Source organism: Bos indicus, chromosome 1, assembly GCF_029378745.1.
Source record: "Bos indicus isolate NIAB-ARS_2022 breed Sahiwal x Tharparkar chromosome 1, NIAB-ARS_B.indTharparkar_mat_pri_1.0, whole genome shotgun sequence".
In the NCBI taxonomy this organism is placed as follows: Eukaryota; Metazoa; Chordata; class Mammalia; order Artiodactyla; family Bovidae; genus Bos; species Bos indicus.
In genome coordinates this window covers 21996673-22011363 of record NC_091760.1, presented here as the reverse complement: position 1 = coordinate 22011363, position 14691 = coordinate 21996673, and the positions used below count along the sequence as shown (strand labels likewise).

The 14691-nt window shown below is 36.6% G+C and overlaps 1 protein-coding gene across 7 annotated transcripts in view; it reads left to right on the top strand.

The window, feature by feature from the left end:
* The window catches only part of USP25 (ubiquitin specific peptidase 25), a 160381-nt gene that overhangs the window by 37789 nt on the left and 107901 nt on the right, over window positions 1-14691 (top strand). For 6 of the 7 annotated variants that reach the window (XM_070786349.1, XM_019962511.2, XM_070786346.1 and 3 more), the window contains one exon: window positions 10953-11076. In XM_070786349.1, coding sequence (XP_070642450.1) covers window positions 10953-11076 — 124 coding nt within the window. Of the gene's footprint in view, window positions 1-10939; window positions 11077-14691 lie in introns of all 7 variants that reach the window. The other variant, XM_019962685.2, reaches the window with a different exon arrangement.

The window sequence follows — 14691 nt, the reverse complement described above, 5'->3', positions numbered from 1 at the left end:
TTTAACATCAATTTAAATAATCCTGAAGCTCAGTTTTTCTGTTGCCATAGATACATTTAAAATGGGCAGTAGTCATCAACATGCAACTAGTGGCTACTGTATTGGGCTGTGTGGATAATAGTACATTTCCACCATCACAGGAAGTTTTATTGGACATCACTGTTTTGGAGAATCTGAGTTTAGCAACGATAAGGTTGGAAAAGAATGGGAGAGTGCAGTGAGCAGCACAATTTCTATTATGTCTTCATGCTTTTAAGTATTCTTTTAACATGACACCTTATTATGCTATTTTTCCTTTATCTGGAGAAGTTTTCAGTGGATGAAGTATATATTCTCAAGTATTCTAACTAGTGCCACTATGAAGATCACTCATTAATTTTTATTTCTATTCCAGTCTAGATATTAACCTTTATTTGCTTAACAGATATTTATTGATTTCCTAATACAAATCAAGTACGCTTTTAGACCATTAAAAATATCAAGAAGTTAACATCCCCCTATGCATTAACATAGGGGGAAGACTGATGGTAAATAGTAAATAAAAAATGTCTGGTAGTAGTAAGTTTATGAAGAACAACAGAGCAGGGTAGAAGGACAGAGGGTGACAGGGATGGGTTTGTAGTTCAGACACAGGGTGTGGTATTTTAGATGGAGGGTTGGGTGGTGAATGTCTCACTTATACAGATGCCTCAGGAAGAGAGGGGCTGAACCTCCAGGAAATCTGAGGGAAGTGTGCCCCAGGCTGGGGCCTTGAGGCAGGAGTGTTTTTGGCTCAGGAGGTGAGTGGTGAGGACAGCAACCGCTGTTGAAGCAGAGTGAGGCTGAGAATGGTCTTTTCCTCATTTCCATTCACCTGCTTACGATCTCTCTCTTCATCTTTGCTTTTTACTTTCAAGGGCATCCCCTTCCTTTTGGTGGCTCAGTGATTTTTTTTTTTTTGGTCCCGTCCAGCTTTTCCTCATCTCCCAGAACCACCGTGTAGTTTGCAGTTCTGTCACTTTTTATGTGCCTGCTTTCCCCTTCAGTGTTTCTCTGTCAGTTTTTACGTGCCTACTTTTTCCTTCAGTTTGTCTGCCCTGGTACATATTCTTATTACAACTCTTCTCAAACACTTGTTCAGCGCTTTTAATTCTTGATTTCCCAAATGGTTCTTTCTATTCATATCACTTCTCTGCCTAGAAATCTTTGCTGATGGTAAGTATAAGTTTGGCTTGTTAAAAAAAAAAAAAGAAAAAAAAAGAAAAATGTTTCCCCTAGGGTTAGCCTTATGTAGGTGAGGAAAATAATGAAAGAACTTTCTTCCCACCTAAATCAAAATCTTACATTGTAGATGTAACTACAATCTTACAGACATTGTAGTTCAATTAGATTATGGGCTAAATTGGCTCTTCTGAACTAACTTGGATTCCTTATGCCATTTTATGTACCATTTCATGAGAAAATGAATTATGAATGATAAATAATGTATACATTTGAAGTCTAATTTATTGTTGATGGCCCTCTGTATTTTGGAGTTAGCAGAGAAATGTTTGGTAGTTGGTGTGTAAGTTTTTAGAAGGATTTATTAAGGTGAATGTTATGTTTTGATGTATAAATTTCTGACTTTACAGGAAAAAAATGTTTTATTTTGGGCAGTCTTGAAATGTTGGCGAGTACTGTTCATAGGTTTTTGTACTGTGATTTTTCTGCAGTGTTACTCAGCTGACACTTGTGCTCTTGAATTTGGTTCATATTTATTCTAATAATGAAGAGAGGATTGGTTGAAAGAAAGTGTAGTGTTGTACCAAGGTTGTCCCTTGGCATTGGATGGAATTTTTTACAAAGGCTAAATTTTTGTAATTTACTTTTGCCAATTAGAAATCGTTTACTACTAAAGCTTGTTGAGTGGTTTCAAATCATAAAAGATGATGCTGTGAAAGTGCTGCACTCAATATGCCAGAAATTTGGAAACTCAGCAGTGGCCACAGGACTGGAAACGGTCAGTTTTCATTCCAATCCTAAAGAAAGGCAATGCCAAAGAATGTTCAAACTACCGCACAATTGTACTCATCTCACAGGCTAGTAAAGTAATGCTCAAAATTCTCCAAGCCAGGCTTCAGCAATACGTGAACCGTGAACTTCTTGATGTTCAAGCTGGTTTTAGAAAAGGCAGAGGAACCAGAGACCAAATTGCCAACACCTGCTGGATCATGGAAAAAGCAAGAGAGTTCCAGAAAAACATCTATTTCTGCTTTATTGACTATGCCAAAGCCTTTGACTGTGTGGATCACAATAAACTGGAAAATTCTGAAAGAGATGGGAATACCAGACCACCTGACCTGCCTCTTGAGAAACCTATGTGCAGGTCAGGAAGCATAGGACATAGGACATAGGACATAGGACAACAGACTGGTTCCAAATAGGAAAAGGAGTACGTCAAGGCTGTATGTTGTCACCCTGCTTATTTATATGCAGAGTACATCATGAGAAACACTGGGCTGGAGGAAGCACAAGCTAGAATCAAGATTGCTGGGAGAAATATCAATAACCTTAGATATGCAGATGACACCATCCTTATGGCAGAAAGTGAAGAAGAACTAAAGAGCCTCTTGATGAAAGTGAAGGAAGAGAATGAAAAAGTTGGCTTAAAGCTCAACATTCAGAAAACGAAGATCATGGCATCCGGTCCCATTACTTCATGGCAAATAGATGGGGAAACAGTGGAAACAGTATCAGACTTTATTTTTTTGGGCTCCAAAATCACTGCAGATAGTGATTGCTGCCATGAAATTAAAAGACGCTTACTCCTTGGAAGAAAAGTTATGACCAACCTAGACAGCATATTAAAAAGCAGACATTACTTTACCAACAAAGGTCCATCTATTCAAGGCTATGGTTTTTCCAGTAGTCATGTATGGATGTGAGAGTTGACCTATAAAGAAAGCTGAGCACTGAAGAATTGATGCTTTTGAACTGTGGTGTTGGAGAAGACCCTGGAGAGTCCCTTGGACTGCAAGGAGATCCAACCAATCCATTCTGAAGGAGATCAGTCCTGAGTGTTCATTGGAAGGACTGATGTTGAAGCTGAAACTCCAGTACTTTGGTCACCTGGTGTGAAGAGCTGACTCATTTGAAAAGACCCTGATGCTGAGAAGGATTGAAAGCAAAAGGAGAAGGGACGTCAGAGGATGGGATGGTTGGATGGCATCACTGATTCAATGGACATAAGTTTGAGTAAACTCCGAGAGTTAGTGATGGACAGGGAGGCCTGGCGTGCTGCAGTCCATGGGGTCGCAAAGAGTTGGACACGAATGAGCGGCTGAACTGAACTGAAAGCATGTTCTGTTCCTTTTTTGAAGAAGCACGGAAGAAAATCATAGAGGATTATTTTCCATTGTGAAATTGATAGCTCATTACATATTTTACAGAAATCATTCTACTAAACTCTAGAAAGAGATTAAATTTAGGATCAATCATTATTAAAATAACATTTTACTTTCTTAATATCTGTTCTTAAAATCATGTGTATTTGATATGCATGTAGGTTATAATAATTCAGTATTGCTGTATGGCTGTATGGTTCTAAAATAACCTATGGAAAGAAGAAGCTTTATGAAGATCATGGAGAAAATTATTGTAATTAAAGTGAAACTATACTAAACCTTCTCCATTGCTTAAAGGAGCAAATCTCAGAATTTCAATTAAGGACCGATAGTCTGGTCAGTCAGTCTTCCTAGCATTAAAGACTATAATTACTTTTTTCTTCCTCTGCTCACACTTAATTCCTCTGATACCAGATATGTGAGGTTGTTTTTCCCTATATATGACCAGTTCTATGACATCAGCTGGGTGTTTTACCATTCTGAAACCATTTACCTGAAGTGAGCAGCAGATGCCACAGGCTAAATTCTCCGTCCCACAAAACTCCTGCCTTAGACACCAGTCACAAGTAATGGGTCCCCAGGTTACCTGTGTTCTGTTTGACCTGAGTTCAAATTGGGAGTTCTCGTGACCCCCTCAAGTTTGATAATTTGCTATAATGGCTCACAACTCAGGGAAACACTTTTTATTAGTTTATTATATTAAAGGCTATGATAAAGGATGAACAGCCAGATGGAGAGGTGTATAGAGCACACCTCTGTAGTCTGGAAAAGTCCCAAGCCAGAAGTTTCTGCCTTGTGGAGTTGAGATGTACCACCCTCCCAGCATATGGATATGTTCATCAACCTGGAAGCTCTCCAGGCCTTGTACTTTGGGAATTTTTATGGCAGTTTCATGAAGTAGGCTTGATTGTTTGTTAACTTAATCTCCAGTCCCTCATATATATCTCCCTAGAGGATGGGACATGGGGCTCCAAGTTGCAAGCTTCTCATCATGACTTAGTCTTTCTGGCCCATCCTGAAGTCAGTCTGGAGCCCCCAAGAGTCATCTCTTTAGAACAAAAGATGCTCCTGTCACCTAGGAAATGCCAAGTGATATAGGAGCTTTTTGTCAGGAACTGGGTCAGAGACCAAGTATTAGAACAAAAGATGCTCCGAGGATCTTGCCTTGCTCTTTGGATTGACTTGTTAATCCATGCATGATTTAGTAACACAATGCATTGGTAATTTGGAAAAGATTTCCTTCCAAATGTTGGAAGAACATCTATATTATAAAACAAATAAAAATTGTTAATATCACTTGATTTCACCAGAAAAGCCTTATACTGGGAAGATATCACTCTCATAGTGATAGAAACAACTTTTCTGAACTTGCAACCTCTGCTTGAAAATTCTATAGTTATCATTGGCAGCAAATAGTCTCATTTGTTTTTCAAGTGACAGGCTGCCCTTTTTTTGAGAAAATGTCTGTCAAATACTGATGTCTGAATAATCATTGCTTGTAGTTTATCAGTTGTAATATCCAGTAAAAACAGTGCCCCATGAAGAAAATTCATTGAGTTCAACCTGCAGCTCAAGCAATGCACTAGTGTGTTTTTCTTTAGCAACAGCGTACTTTGCGTACATAACAGAACTACTGTGCATATGTTCAGTTTTGTCACATAGAGGTAAAGACCATGTGACACAATGTTTGAGATTTCATAAAATTAGTTTTTGCTTATTAAGGATTTAAGAGAGATTGGCTTTTTTTTTGAATTTGAGTTTTTTGAATTTGAGTGTGTATAGTTGTAATATAATGAATTGCTTATGTAACTTGATGCTGCTACCTTGATTTGTGCTAAGACACAGTGGTTTAATGCACTGTTGTTTTGCATAATCACTGTAAATGTGACCATAGTAGGAAAGACAGATAACATCATAACATTTTTTATGAGAGCATATTTTACTTAAGGAACCCCTTCCCTTATAGAGTCACTGGGGATCCCCAAGAATCCATGGATTACACTTGGGTACTGCTAGTATGGAGGGGAGACCACTGGATTTAATAATTTGAGGACTTAAATTTGAAGCCTGTCTACCTTTCTTTTATTCTTATAATATTAGATTTCATTTCTCACAACTTCAGTTATTTTGTTTATGAAATAGGATTAAAAGCATCTTGCCTTACTTTTTGCTTTTGTGTTTCTCGAGTTACGATTGCTGAATTATGAAAAGCTCGAAATATAACTTGTTGCTATTTCGAAGTGAGTTTCTGCTCTAGCCAGCTTAGTTTACTTGTCAGTTGTGAAACAGTAAACACTTTAGATAGTTTCAAAGAAGAAATTTAATACAGGGGACTAGATTGTTTAAAAAAAAAATTGGTGGGAGCATTGGAGGAAGGATCTCTAGCTCAGCTTTCTGAAATGACTCCCAGATTCTTGCAGGACTGGCCAGCCAGCAAAGCTACTCCATCTGCCACAGTCAGGGAGACAGTGAATCAGGAGACTGCCATGGGACAGTTGAGAACATAGCTTTATAGCTGTTGCCCAAGGAGAGCCAGCCAGGATTAAGTAACTGCCACTAAGCTGTGCCTGGACACTGGAGCACAGAGTCTGGTTACTACTTCTACTCTCTCTCTTGACATCCTCAAGCTGGAAGCTGGAAACTGGATTGCTACTGTGGGGCAGCCCACATCTGTTCAGTCATGCTGGAAAAAAAACAGCCAAAAGCCACAAGAGAGTGCCTTCCTCCTCATAGCTGCCTCTCACATCTCATGCTAGTATATTCGATTGGTGGAACCTAAATTTTATCCAAAACTAACTACAAGTGAATCAGGAAAATAGGTTGGTTGTTTTAATCTTTTCAGCTTCTGTGGTTGAAGAAAGCATACTAGGAAGATGAGACAGTGGAGTCTTGAGGGGTTAATTGATCAAGTCCTCCAAACCTGTTTGCTTCTTTGTGATTTTCAAGTTATTTTCTTTACTTTATTATTCTCTCTTTAGTCACCCAAGTTTTAGTCATTTTTAATGACCATGATCTCATTTTTGTGAGTCCATTTCATGCCTCTCTAGTTCTAGCTTCTTTAATCAATATTTCAGCTGGACTGAATGATGACACACACCGGTGACACCATCCATCTACAGCTGTGGTTTGATGGACTTGTAAACGAGACATATGAATCCTTTGGCCTGCTGACAGGTGTATCATTGCAGTTGTTATGTAACTCTGTTCCACATTTTACTTGATTGAATTTTTTTAGACCTGCCTGCAATGCTGGAGATCTGGGTTCAATCTCTAGGTTGGGAAGATACCCTGGAGAAGGGAACGGCTACCCACTCCAGTATTCTGGCCTGGAAAATTCCATGGACTATATAGTTCATAGGATCATGAAGAGTTGGACACGACTGAGTGACTTTCACTTTATTGCACTTTTGTAAGGTTTAATTATACTGTCTAAGGAATTAAAAAAAGTCTTCTAAATTGCCAACATCCGCTGGATCATCGAAAAAGCAAGAGGGTTCCAGAAAACATCTATTTCTGCTTTATTGACTATGCCAAAGCTTTTGACTGTGTGGATCACAAGAAACTGTGGAAAATTCTGAAAGAGATGGGAATACCAGACCACCTGACCTGCCTCTTGAGAAACCTGTATGCAGGTCAGGAAGCAGCAGTTAGAACTGGACACGGAACAACAGACTGGTTCCAAATAGGAAAAGGAGGACGTCAAGGCTGTATATTGTCACCCTGCTTATTTAACTTATATGCAGAGTACATCATGAGAAACGCTGGACTGGAAGAAGTACAAGCTGGAATCAAGATAGCCAGGAGAAATATCAATAACCTCAGATATACAGATGACACCACCCTTATGGCAGAAAGTGAAGAGGAACTAAAAAGCCTCTTGAGGAAAGTGAAAGTGGAGAGTGAAAAAGTTGGCTTAAAGCTCAACATTCAGAAAACGAAGATCATGGCATCCGGTCCCATCACTTCATGGGAAATAGATGGGGAAACAGTGGAAACGGTGTCAGACTTTATTTTTCTGGGCTTCAAAATCACTGCAGATGGTGACTGCAGCCATGAAATTAAAAGACGCTTACTCCTTGGAAGGAAAGTTAGGACCAACCTAGATAGCACATTCAAAAGCAGAGACATTCCTTTGCCAACAAAGGTCTGTCTAGTCAAGGCTAATGGTTTTTCCTGTGGTCATGTATGGATGTGAGAGTTGGACTGTGAAGAAGGCTGAGCGCCAAAGAATTGATGCTTTTGAACTGTGGTGTTGGAGAAGATTCTTAAGAGTCCCTTGGACTCCAACCAGTCTATCCTAAAGGAGATCAGCCCTGGGATTTCTTTGGAAGGAATGATGCTAAAGCTGAAACTCCAGTACTTTGGCCACCTCATGCAAAGAGTTGACTCATTGGAAAAGACTCTGATGCTGGGAGGGATTTGGGGCAAGGGGAGAAGAGGACGACGGAGGATGAGATGGCTGGATGGCATCACTGACTCGATGGACGTGAGTCTGAGTGAACTCTGGGAGTTGGTGATGGACAGGGAGGCCTGGTGTGCTGCGATTCATGGGGTCTCAAAGAGTCGGACACGACTGAGCGACTGATCTGATCTGATGGCCAACTGTTATTCCTAATATTTTTAGCGTTCTATAAGCTACTGTTTGGAGGAAAAAATGTATATAACAATAGAAGTAGACTTTTGAATCTGTTGATATATTTTTTTTATTACTAAGTATGATAAAATTTTTTAAGTAGTTAATATAACCCTTAGCTTGATGGGCTTCCCTTGTGGCTCAGCTCGTAAAGAATCTGCCTGCAATGCAGGAGACCTGGGTTTGATCTCTGGTTGGGCAGATCCCCTGGGGAAGGGAAAGGCTACCCATTCCAGTATTCTGGCCTGGAGAATTCCATGAACTGTATAGTCCATGGGATGGCAAAGAGTCAGACACGACTGAGGGACTTTCACTTCACTTTCAGATGGTAGGTCACTTTCAGACACCTTAGGTCCCACTCCTTACTCCTTTTTCTTGTTTCACTCTTGTAAGACTCAGATTACAAAGGAAAAAAAAATTTTTAACATTTCTCAAATACAAATAAACAAAATGAATATAAAACTTGTCCAAAATACTACCCAGCATAATCCCAGCGATGCAAAGATAAGATAGTAACAGCTATACTTCTTTCTCTTTCTCATCCTATTGTTTTGTAATCCCTTACTTAGCAACATGTTATGGTTTGCCATTGTTTAAATGATAATAGAGGTATAATTGATCACTTTTGGGTTAAGGAAGTAGATCAATATATGTTGGGAAATTGGATTACAAGGCAGTTTTTCTGAATGTGGTAATAGTTGTAGACTTTATTCTTTTGAGAAAGAATACTTACAGCATCAAGACTATTTTATTTTCATTCGTTTCTATGCAAATTTTGATTTCTTTTTTGATTAAAGATCTCAACGTAAGACCAGAAACTATAAAACTCCTAGAGGAGAACATAGGCAAAACACTCTCTGACATACATCACAGCAGGATCCTCTATGATCCACCTCCCAGAATATTGGAAATAAAAGTAAAAATAAACAAATGGGACCTAATTAAACTTAAAAGCTTCTGCACATCAAAGGAAACTATTAGCAAGGTGAAAAGACAGCCTTCAGAATGGGAGAAAATAATAGCAAATGAAGCAACCGACAAACAACTAATCTCAAAAATATACAAGCAACTCCTACAGCTCAACTCCAGAAAAATAAATGACCCAATCAAAAAATGGGCCAAAGATCTAAATAGACATTTCTCCAAAGAAGACATACAGATGGCTAACAAACACATGAAAAGATGCTCAACATCACTCATTATCAGAGAAATGCAAATCAAAACCGCTATGAGGTACCATTTCACACCAGTCAGAATGGCTGCGATCCAAAAGTCTACAAATAATAAATGCTGGAGAGGGTGTGGAGAAAAGGGAACCCTCTTACACTGTTGGTGGGAATGCAAACTAGTACAGCCACTATGGAGAACAGTGTGGAGATTCCTTAAAAAACTGGAAATAGAACTGCCTTATGATCCAGCAATCCCACTGCTGGGCATACACACTGAGGAAACCAGAAGGGAAAGAAACACGTGTACCCCAATGTTCATCGCAGCACTGTTTATAATAGCCAGGACATGGAAGCAACCTAGATGTCCATCAGCAGATGAATGGATAAGAAAGCAGTGGTACATATACACAATGGAGTATTACTCAGCCATTAAAAAGAATACATTTGAATCAGTTCTAATGAGGTGGATGAAACTGGAGCCTATTATACAGAGTGAAGTAAGCCAGAAGGAAAAACATAAATACAGTATACTAACGCATATATATGGAATTTAGAAAGATGGTAACGATAATCCTGTATACGAGACAGCAAAAGAGACACTGATGTATAGAACAGTCTTATGGACTCTGTGGGAGACGGAGAGGGTGGGAAGATTTGGGAGAATGGCATTGAAACATGTGAAACGTCATGTATGAAACGAGGTGCCAGTCAAGGTTCAATGCATGATGCTGGATGCTTGGGGCTGGTGCACTGGGACGACCCAGAGGGATGGTGTGGGGAGGGGGGAGGGAGGAGGGTTCAGGATGGGGAACACATGTATACTAATTAAATAATTTTCTATTAAAGAAAAAAAAAAAAGAAAAAAAGAAAAAAACAAAACAAAACAAAAAAGACTATTTTATTTTATTCTCACTGAAGAAAACATTTCATTTAGTAATGTATATTTTCTTTTTGTGAAATGAAAACTTCTTTTTATAATTAAACAAAAAGCATAGAACAGAAAATAGAAAGCGAGAGATCCTTATACTTTTTTTTCCCCCTAATCCTCTTTCTCAAAATTAACCACTGTTAACAGCTTCATACATTCTTTCAGGCTTTAAAAGTGTATATAAGTATATATGGTCAATTGGGCTTCCCTGGTGGCTCACCAGTAAAGAGTCCACCTGCAATGTGGGAAACCTGGGTTCGATCCTTGGGTCAGGAAGATCCCCTGGAGGAGGTTGTGGCAACCAACTCCAGTATTTTTACCTGAAATCCTATGGACAGTGGAGCCTGGTGGGCCATGGTCCATATGGTTGCAAAAGAATTGAATATGACTTAGTGACTAAACAGCAACATGGTCAATTAGTTTCTGGAACATAACTTTGAGAGCTCAATTATTATACTTTGATAAATGTTTAGGTTATATGGACTAACTGCAACATGTGTATATGTGGGTTAACTTCAGAAAGCATAAATGTAAATGTTTAATTGTTGCTTTCAATTTTTGTTATTATAGAACCTGTTTTTAGCAGTCTTTCTCCTTATTAGCTTTTAATCAGAGACTTCATAGTATTGAGTCTTCTCTAATGAAAAATATTTATGCTCTTAATTTTATAGGGAAGAACATTAAATTGCAAAGTATAACCAATTTAAAATGTGTTTGCATTCTCTTTGGAGAGGTTCCTGTACAGAATTAAGTTGGTGCTGGGTTTGATTTGAAAGGGGGTATTGGGTATAAAATCTCCATTATGAATTACGTTTCATTTTGGTTGACTTAATTTTGAGAAACATAGTTTTGCTTTTCAGATGTGATTGATCTTACTGGAGATGATAAAGATGATCTTCAGAGAGCAATTGCCTTGAGTTTGGCGGAATCAAACAGGGCATTCAGGGAGACTGGAATAACTGATGAGGAGCAAGCCATTAGCAGGTAAAAATGCAATTTGTATAGATATAAGTACTATTTATAATAGAAATAATAATTAACTTTAACTTGAAGAGGCACACAGATGTACTTTATTATTCTAAATAAACTATTAGTAAACTTCAATATTGTTATATTTTATGTAACTAGAATGTTCATTGCATTTGAATCTTAGATTTAGTTTTGGAGTGGCATTTTGAGGCATTAAATTTAAGCATATATTTTAATATTACTTTGATTTTGTTTTTTTCTTCCTTAACTCCTTTTGGATCCATTGTCCAATTCAACTTACAGTCATTTATAGCAGGGATCAGCTGACTTTATGTGTAACATGCCAGTTGTAAATATTTTAGGCTTTGTTGGCCATCTGGTTTCTGTTGCAGTTTCTCAACTCTAGCGTTACAGTGTAAAAGCAGCCACTGGTAGTACATAATTTAATGAGTACAGTTGTGTTCCAGTAAATCTTGATTTACAAAAATGTAGACAGCCAGCTAGATTTGGCCCATGAGCCATAGTTTGCCCACTTCTGATCTTTAATATGATCAGAATAGGTTTTTTTTTTTTAAAGAAATGAGCAAGATTCCAAGATTGCATCTTTTGATTTAATTACCAAAGCTGTTTAGTTTGAAACAGTTTGATCCACCAAAGAATTAAGTAAGTTTGGTTTAAAAAAAAAAAAAAAAAACTTTAAATTATAACAGACAATAATCATCTACGCAACTCTTTGGAGCCAGGGGCAATTTAATCTTAATGTGGAAGAAATTTATCTTTGAAGAGGTTAAATGATTTTCCAAAGGTACTCAGCTAAGATGAGTCTTATGACTCCAGTGTTCTTTTCCCTGTTAACAGAGTTGTTTGGTAGCAGAATGTACCAGCTTTCTCACATAATTTCCCTTGACACAGTATTTAATAGTGTATTTCTAAGTAATCTGAGATTACTGTATGATAGGAGATGTCTCAAAATGCTATGTTTATTAGCAAAGGCACATAGTTTTTCATAGTAATACCTTTTAATGTCTCTAAATGTTACTTTGGAAACTGTTTTGTAAGATATTAAGATGGTAAGAATTAATTAAAACTCATATTCTTCTTTAACTGTAGCTAATATCATTTAATGCCAGTAATTTTAAATAAAAACCAAAAGTGCATATCTGTTTTCAGTCATTTTATTTAGGCTGATTTTTTGAAGGATTTAGAGAAATTATAAAGTTAGGTTTTGTCTTATAAACATGAATTGGAATTGATATAATTGTCTTGAATAACTATAAAATTTGATAATACTTAAGCTTTGTAAGAAATATTTTAAACATGAACTACATCAGTTGAAATCCATATTTAAGGGGAATGAGGATCTATTATGTGAAAAAGAGATAATAAATGTAATATATGGCTTCCCAGGTGGCAGTAGTGGTAAAGAACCCGCCTGCCAATGCAGGAGACATAAGAGACTTGAGTTTGATCCCTGGATTGGGAAGATTCCCTAGCTGAGAGCATCAGAACCACTGCAGCGATTTAGCATGCTCATATACTGTGATACAAATATTTTTTAAAGTACATGTATAATTTTGTATATAGTGATTTACATTACTGCATAAATAGAAACAAGACTGGAGGATTATATACCAAGTTAGTATCAGTAGTTTTATATCTTGTGTTTTGTAATTAAAATAGCATGTAATAATTAGATTTAAAAAATTGAAAGTGAAAGAGTTTATATTATTCCTAATCTTTATTACATTCACTATATGTTATATATATTTTAAGATATTAATTTCTGTCTAAATGGAAAAAATCTCTTTAAGATAATGTTCTTTCTTATTCTTGATCTTTTAATTTTAGCATACCCTTAAATAGTAATTATTTTGCAAGTATTTTTATTGTAGATAACATTACAGAGACTTGGTATAGTGTTATATGACAAATTTTACATAAAATTATACTCCGTTAAAGTAGGAGTATTTACTGTTGCACAGTGTAATTTTTTTCTTGATATGTGTAGGTTTTATAAAATCAGGTAACAAAAAATGTTAAATGGAACATGCAGTAAATAAACATATTTATAAATCACATTGTATTAGAAATAAGGGAAGATGAGCATTCTAGTTAGACATTTGACAACTACAGTATTCTAGTGAATTTTATTAAGACTTAGGGCTCTAAATTCAAAGGGTAAAATATATTTAAACATATATTTTATAAAAAGTATTTTTAAAAGTGAATTTAACTATTTGATGACAAAATCTTTCTAAATAAAATCCCAGAGTCATTTGACTATGATTGTATTTCAGTATATATACTTTAATATGAATTCACACACTTGGAATACTGTGTTACTGTGTATAACTAGATATGCTAAAACCTATCTTTTTACATCATAGAGTACTCTGTTTCAACACCCATAAATTTCATGGTAAAATTTCTTAAGTTGAACATTTTAAAAGTGTACGTCTTAATATAGTTACTTTTTAACATCAGGATTGGATGTATTTATTACTGCTCAGACAGGGAACAAGTAGAGTATGGATGGCTGAAATTTGTTAGTAAATTGCATGTGGCTAGCTTAGGCTTGGCATATTTGTTGTGAAAATGGTTGCTTTGTGAAATGACTAAGTTGGGTAGAAAGTAGGTCTAGGTTCTAGTTAAAATTGTTACAAACAGCTTGCCTTCAACTGTGTCAGGAAATATGGTAGACTAAAACAAATTTTCTAGTGTAATCAACCAAAATGTGTTGCTTCTGTTGGATATAAAATATTTTAAGATCTCTTGAAAGTATTATAGGGTTGTTCAGATAGTAAGGGCTCTAATCAGATTAAAGCAAAGTGAAAGAACGTACCCAAGGAAATAAGTTTGAAATGCTGAAATTCACTTTTTGTCATGATGATATTTGCTCGTGCATATAAACTTGAGTTTCAGTTTTGATATCTCTGTTGAATGTGGGAAAAGGACGTGAAAGGCCATTGTCTGTAATCAGGTGGGAAGCTTTCCCCTCATAAAGTGGTTCTGTCAGTGGATGACATTCACCTTAAGGGTAAACCAGAAGTATCCCCTCTCCAAAACGCCTATAATACTGCAAAGATAGTTCTCTTGGCTTGGGGAGTGTTGTTGGAAGTGATGAGATTTGCCCTTGAGAAATTGTACCATGGTTGTGCAGCAGAAATTTGTGTCACTTTAGTAATTCAGTAAATCTCGACTTGAAAAAGAACTGTGAAAATATCTTCTAGAAATGAAAATAAGAATTATTAAGTTAAAAAAGGAGAAAAAAACAGAACACAAGTTTAATAGATTAGAAATAGCTAAATGATGTGTTAGTAGTCTGTAAGCTATATGAGAAGAAATTACCCAACATGTAAAAGATAGCTAAAAAGATAAAAAATATGGAGAAAGGTTGAATGACATGGCAAATAAAATGAGTAGGTCTAACATACATTAATTGATGTTACAGAAGGAGAGGAAGGAGTGGGTCAGAGGCAGAATTTAAAGAGATCATCACAGAAATTTTTTAGAAGTGAAAAGATAACTTATAATTTCATGAGTCTACAAATTCCATTAGAAAAATTAAAAGAAGCCCACACCTAAATTCATTCTAGTGATACTCCAGAACACTTAAGACTGAGAAAATCT